The sequence below is a fragment of the Diaphorina citri genome, unplaced genomic scaffold (genome assembly GCF_000475195.1).
Source record: "Diaphorina citri unplaced genomic scaffold, Diaci psyllid genome assembly version 1.1 scaffold2267, whole genome shotgun sequence".
Lineage (NCBI taxonomy): Eukaryota > Metazoa > Arthropoda > Insecta > Hemiptera > Psyllidae > Diaphorina > Diaphorina citri.
In genome coordinates, this window is record NW_007379692.1 from 28,886 (window position 1) to 35,964 (window position 7,079).

The 7,079-nt window shown below is 40.1% G+C and overlaps 2 protein-coding genes across 2 annotated transcripts in view; both read left to right on the forward strand.

The window, feature by feature from the left end:
• The window catches only part of LOC103518601 (histone acetyltransferase p300), a 32,452-nt gene extending 28,879 nt beyond the window's left edge, over positions 1–3,573 (forward strand). Inside the window, exons 25-26 of the mRNA XM_026830356.1 lie at positions 312–617; positions 2,682–3,573. Of these exons, the coding sequence (XP_026686157.1) occupies positions 312–617; positions 2,682–2,950 (575 nt within the window). The 3' untranslated portion in view covers positions 2,951–3,573. The remainder of the gene's footprint in view (positions 1–311; positions 618–2,681) is intronic.
• LOC103518603 overlaps positions 3,111–7,079 on the forward strand; it is a 4,691-nt gene continuing 722 nt past the window's right edge. Inside the window, exons 1-4 of the mRNA XM_017447863.2 lie at positions 3,111–3,141; positions 5,259–5,383; positions 5,571–5,802; positions 6,155–6,798. Of these exons, the coding sequence (XP_017303352.2) occupies positions 3,111–3,141; positions 5,259–5,383; positions 5,571–5,802; positions 6,155–6,798 (1,032 nt within the window). The remainder of the gene's footprint in view (positions 3,142–5,258; positions 5,384–5,570; positions 5,803–6,154; positions 6,799–7,079) is intronic.

Genomic DNA, 7,079 nt, shown 5'->3' on the forward strand with positions numbered 1-7,079 from the left:
TACTGGCTTTATTTATTTTATAATTATTTTTGAAGAGGTTTGTTTGACAAAGGGAACTCTAACAGCGGAGATCTTGTCCCGAAATCAAAGAGAGGAGAATAGGATAGAAGAAACCCAGCCATTCCCAGAACGAACCTTATCTGTTGAGGTAGAACTCTAACATAGCGCTTATAAGGTGCTCTATCTTTCAAGAGTTCCAACCTCACTAGGCTGGCTTTAAACCTTACTCACGCTACTCTATTTTACTTCAGGAAACCCAGCCGTTCCCAGAACGAACCTTATCTGTTGAGGTAGAACAAAGCGCTTATAAGGTGCTCTATCTTTCAAGAGTTCCAACCTCACTAGGCTGGCTTTAAACCTTACTCACGCTACTCTATTTTACTTCAGGTACAAACAGCAACAAATGCTGGCCATGCGTCAGCAGCAACAACAACAACAGCAGCAACAGCAACAATTCACCGGGAACTACGTGGCCCAGCAGAGGTTACCGGGGATCAGGGCCTACCCCCAGGTGACGACGGGGGGCTTCCCGACCCCCGGTCAGGGGCAGGGGGGAGGCCCCGGGTTCGCATCTCCTAGTCAGGGCACCAACTTCGCCGCCCCTAACCAATCCCCTGGTGAGTGGAAAAAAAAATCGAGTTTCTTTCGTCGTCAAGCTAAGGAAAATTATTTCAGTAATAGGTATCTCTTGAGAATTGACCTAAAAAGAGCCTAGGGTTGCCTTCTAGTTTGTACACAAATCTTAGTCGACCGGCCGTCGATCGATGTCGACGGAACCGTCCACACTGCCTCGATAACATACATTCACCTCGTCGATCGACGGCCGGTCGACTATTGACGCCTGATGAGCACACAACTCACATAGCTATAGATAAGAAATAACTTTTTTTCTCGGGGCTCAGGAATTTCACCTCTATAAGAAATAAGTTTTGTCGCCTCGCCCTCTGTAAGAAATAACTTTTACCCCTCGATAAGAAATAAAACTCGATAGTAAATAAACCTCGATAAGAAATAACTTTGGTCTTTTCCCTTGAATTATTTCTTATCGAGGTTCCACTGTATTTCTTCTTCATATGAAACAAATTTTGTTTATGATATCTTTGCTTGTTAGTTAATTGTCGAAGTATCAAGTTCATACAGCTTCTTTGGAGGGTTAAGGAGACCAGTTTTATTTTACCCTAGCTTCTGTTCTTCTCTTGCATCTTTTCCCTTTCAATTGGGAATATTAGGATGTATTCAATTGAATACTCTCGTACGAAACAACTCAAGTTTAAAGCCATGATTATCTTCTTTTTTTTCTTTCTTTTTAACATTTGTTTTTTGTTTGGTTGTAAATATCGTATCCGTCTTTCTCTCTTCTTCTCTCTATTTTATTTATTTTTCTCTCCCCCCCCCACGTTAATTTGATATGTCTATGAGTGTACATATTCCTTATTTGTTTTGGTTTTTTTTTTATGTACTTTTTTAACTTTAAAAGTCGATAATTCTCTTTATAAAAATTGAACAAAACATAATGAAAATTTAATAAAATTAAAAGTTAGTAATAAATTTGTAAATACTTAAATTGATTTTTTTCAATGTTGTTTTTTCTCTTTTTTTTATATCATAAATTAAAATAATGTATTTTATAGACCTACTTTTGAAAGTGACTTATAAACATAATTACTGTTAATATAAAACCAATTTTACCTGTAAGTTAAAAAACAAATAATTTGTATGAATCATTAAGAAAAAATGTTTGTGTTAATTATTGGTGCCCTATTAAGCTAAAAATCGTATGTGTTTTTATATACCTTTTTTTGTATCCCTTTTGAATTGGCAAGATTCAATAGGTTTGTACGTTTTTGTAAATAGAGAATCCGCCGTTTTGAATAATGTAAATTGAGCACATATTATTTTAAACAATAAGAAATCATAGACAATTTTTCTTTTTCTGTTTTTACCTATAAATAAATTGAAAAGAGGAAAAGTATAGTTTGTAAAATTTTAGGTTTAACTTCTTTAATTAAATGAAAAATACGTGTATATTGAAATTTTCTGTTTCATTTTGTTTGTATATAATATGGATCTTCAATGTGGAGTTTTCCCCCCTTTCATAATGATTAAAATTAGGTACTATTACATAAATGGCTTCATTCATTGATTTGAAGTCTCTTCTCCCTACTACGAGCACAGAATGTTTGTAAAATTCTTTGTAACATTAAGAATTCCCTGGTAATAATATTTCGCAGATGGTCCAGAATTTTTAGATCATAGTGTCCAGAGAGTGTTCACCTATTTTATCTGTATGTAAAATTTCAGATTAGTAGAATGAGAATTGACTAAAAAAGAGCCTAGGGTTGCCTTCTAGTTCGTACACAAATCTTCATAGAGACCTAAGGTTTGTCCACACATAGTCGACCGGCCGATCGATGTCGACTGAACCGTCCACACTGCCTGGAAAACATAGATTCACCTCGTCGATCGACGGCCGGTCGTCTATGTTTGACCATACCTTGAGATACTCACATAGTTTAGGAACATTAAGACCTCCCTGGTAAAATATCTTAGAGGCTCACAGTGAAAGAAAAATCAGTGATAGGATAGAAGCTCTCTGAGATTTTGGAACAATAATCAAGTTCCTAGACTAACCCTTTATTGTACTAATCTAATGAAATCCCCCCCCTCTTGCCCCCACACAGGCGGTTTCGTCGACAACAACGACTACTCCCCGTCCGTCCCCATGATGGGTCCTCCCCCTCCCTCCTCCCAGCAGCAAATGCGCTATCCCCCTCCCATGAAGTCCCCGCAACACGGTCCCTCCAGCTCCCCGCGCGGGGGTCCCGGGAGTAACGCGGCCCCGCATCTCACCTCCCCGTCAAGCGAAATGCTCCTCCCCTCCCCGCAGAATCAGAACGACGCGGAGCTCACGCCCCAGGACCAACTGTTCAAATTTGTTGAAAACTTGTAGGCGGGACGGACGCGGTGCTTCCCGCCCGATGTGATTCAAGCCGGTCCCGGGCCGGGCCGGAGACTCGCCCGCCAGACAAGCTCGCTCGCGCGAAAGCGGAGTTGACGCCCCGCTCCGTTGAGATCGTGTAGGCGGGGCGAACGAAGTGTGTCCCGTCGAGATGTTTTACGAGATTGGCCTGTACGAGAGAGGTCAGATTCCAGCCGGCCAAGTGTGTGTACCCGGGTGATGCGATTGATTCACGCTCCCTGGGGGAAACTCAAATGAGATCGTTTTCTGTTTTTAATCGAGACTCCAAACGTATGTTATAGGATTGCTCCGTCAAATTTTCAGCAGTCGCATGGTGCTCCGCCTTAAACGAAGTTTCAGAACCGCTGCCCTAGATTGTCTCGATTTTGTCGTACTGAAAGGTGATCTTTAGCCATATTTACCTTGTCCAGAACTGCAGTCAACCATAGGACTTGAGCTAGCTGCTACAAGAACCCTCCATGTTATCGATCTTGTGAGGCTTTGCTAATTGTTTAGGGATCTTGAAACGTCCCCATCCAATCAGCAAAAAATTGCATGACGAACAAAATGGACATCAGGCAGTTCGAAATTAGGCCGTTTAGCAATCAGCAAAATAGACATTAGGCGATCTACAAAATAGACACTAGGCAATTCGAAATTAGGCCGTGTTCGTGACATTTGTTATCTCACTGGACATGTTTCGTAATTGACGTAAATGAATAGTGACTATTGGGGAAATGTGGCCTACTTTTAGTGAAGTCAAAGGAAATTTTGAGGTTTAGATGTTATCAATCAAACTAGGAAAAAAATGACAGGATGGGCCAAAAAAAAAAAAAAAATGACAGGATGGACCATAAAAAAAATTGCAATCGATGAGCATTTTTTTTTTTATTATTATTATTGACCGACAACACATGATAGAATGATGACTAAGTAGTCTTCACAATCTTTTTGACTTGGAAAGATGAGAGGAATGAACCTCTGCCGGTTTTGAAATCCAAAGTACGCCGTTCGAATCTCGTGATTGACATAATATTGACGACTGTGACCTTCGGGAGATCAACCTCCCTTGAACTTGAAGAATTTTACATAAATGCTGGTCACAAATATTGTTCCCCACTTAATACACCTAGATAAATTCGATCCCTTGGACTTGAACAACCAACCTTTAGAACCCAAGTTCACCGCGCTAACTACTACACCCATGAGGTTGGTTTCTTTACATTAACTATTTAAATTTTAAATAGAGAAATGTGACAAGCATTCTTGTTGAACCCAATTAAAATCTTTACGTATAGCCCCCCCCCCCTTTTTGGTCAATTGTTTTCGTCATTGGACCAACCCGAATCGAGTATTTAAATACACTTCTAGACGCGATAGGTCTGTTAGTTAAAAGACTGGACTAAGACATAAGTGACTTTAGAATAGGGACTACTTCTCATTATGCGCAGCGCAAAAAAAAAGATGATTTTTTCTGCACTAAGAGATCGAAGTATGACGTCAGTTTTCATGGAATAGCCCCCTCAATGAAAGATGGCAGCCCGAGCTTTTTCTAAGAAAAGTAACCTAGGCTAGTATACTTTTGTAATATTGTAATATATTTCGTGTTATCTAATTTTAATGGCATCCTCGTTTGAGGGCACTGCTCTCCTGTTATAGATATTTTTTGTTTAAAGAAAAAACAATAGGTGATGAAAATCAGTGTTGCAATCAAGATTTTGGAACGAAAATTCGTGTCGTTTTCTTGAAATTTTCAGAAAAAAAAATGGATGTTGAAATACGTGTCTATTTTTTGGAGTTTTCAGAAAATATACTCACATTTGTTTATCCTGCAGGAATAGGACTGAAAAGTCCCTTTATCCCCGCAGTCTAAACAAGATGAAAATCGGTCTCGTATTTTTGGAATTTTCCAGGGGGCCTGCTAATGGGAAGAAGCCCTCCCTAAGGGCCCCCTTTTTTCGCCGCTGATCAATTAATTTCTCTAGTCCTCTACTGGAAAGTCTCGTATTTTTGGAATTTCTCAGGGGGCCTGCTAATGGGAAGAAGCCCTCCCTAAGGGCCCCCTTTTTTCGCCGCTGATCAATTAATTTCTCTAGTCCTCTACTGGAAAAGGGAAACTCAAATGAGATCGTTTTCTGTTTTTAATCGAGGCTCCAAACGTATGTTATAGGATTGCTCCGTCAAATTTTCAGCAGTCGCATGGTGCTCCGCCTTAAACAAAGTTTGAGAACCGCTGCCCTAGATTGTCTCGATTTTATCGTACTGAAAGGTGATCTTTAGCCATATTTACCTTGTCCAGAACTGCAGTCAACCATAGGACTTGAGCTAGCTGCTACAAGAACCCTGGATGTGTTTACGTTGACAGCGTCAGCGATGTACAAGCAGCTGTTCGTAGCGGGGAACATCGTGTCTATGCGGTATATTGTGGATGTTATCCAACTGTCACTATCAACAACAACAACAACAACAACAACCCAGTAGTCAGTTCCCATGAAGAAGCCTAAAATGTAGGCGCAACTCTAGTCGGGTGAAGACAATAAAAGTATGCATAGGTAATCAAATAAACGGTATGAAATAATGAAACCTCTTGAAAAGAAATCTTTAATTTCAGGTGTTCCAATATTCGACAGCGTTCATTCTCTTCTCGGTGTCCGTGGGTCAGTTCATGACCATCCTGAAGACCAACGATTTGCGTCTCATCAGCTCAACGGTTGATGTGTTTACGTTGACAGCGTCAGCGATGTACAAGCAGCTGTTCGTAGCGGGGAACATCGTGTCTATGCGGTATATTGTGAATGTTATTCACAAGGATTTCTATGAGATGCCCCTGGTCGAGAACAAAGGTAGGCTACTAGCAATTTTAATTTATTATTATTTTTAAAGGAGTTTGCCTGAGGGAACTGTAACGACAGGATAGGAGAAAGCCAGTCGTTCTGAGAACGAACATTATCCGTTCAGGATAAAATCCGCCCTGACGGGAATCGAACCTTACTTGTAAGATTTCAAACGAATTCAATCAAAATTAATTAGAAGACAAATTAATTACAATTTGCTTTTTTCTTTAAAAAAGGAAATAAGCAAACTGTTATCATTATACCCTATTGATTTTAATATTTTCAAGTTGTTTCACCAAGTGTTGTGTATATCCTTAAAAGTTACCTAACTTTTTAATAATTAATTGTTTTATTTTTTCAGCTAAAATACCCAAGACGTTTCGCATGAAGCATCATCTGAGATATGCCGGCCTTTTCTCCAAAATCCACGTGACCTCCGCGGTCATTCTGGCCGTCATTTGGTGCTTCGGCCCTCTCCTAGTCAAACCCCAAATGAGTCTCAATCCAGCTCGAAACCCGGGCGAAAATCTCACCATTCCTGCCTTCGGAAATGAAACCTCTTATAATGAACCATCTTCCTTTGGAAGCCCTCATGGTTCTGACTTATTAGAATATCCCTTGTTTGTACAGACGAACGTACTGCTCTTTGGAAATGACACCGAAAGTAACAGCGGACGTAAAAATAACATCGAAAATAGGAACGAGCCTAAAAGTGACACTGAGAAAAGCAGCGGGCAAAGTGGTGACATATCTGCTTATGATGATAAAAATGATATCGGGAAAGCCAAAACTCAGAACGGACAAAGTGGATACACAGCCAACGATAAAAATGCCATCGGAAAACCCCAAACTAACAACGAGCAAAGTTGTGACATAGCTAATGAAAACGACTCACACAAAGCCCAAAGTGGAAATTTTGACGGGATTCGAACACAAACATCTCAAAACCACAAGTCTACCACCTCAGCGCTCAGACCGTCCTTAGAAGGGATAAAGGGTCAAAGGGTAGGAATAAGACTCGAGCATATCAGTATAAGATAAAAATGACTCCATTAGATCAGAAGAAATATTACATGCCCAAACAGAATGTTCTGTCACGGCGGCAATCAGCTACACTACACTCACCCTTGGATAAGTCTTTGTTTGTAACCTTTGCTTTGTTATGTGTTTTCTTTTTTCTTCTTTTTTTTTTTCCTCTTTTTACTTACCTGGGCCAGGTTTCCATTTCCAGAAATGTGTAAGTCGGGTTATTAAGGGCCAACAATGTTTCGCTATCAGGCTAACAG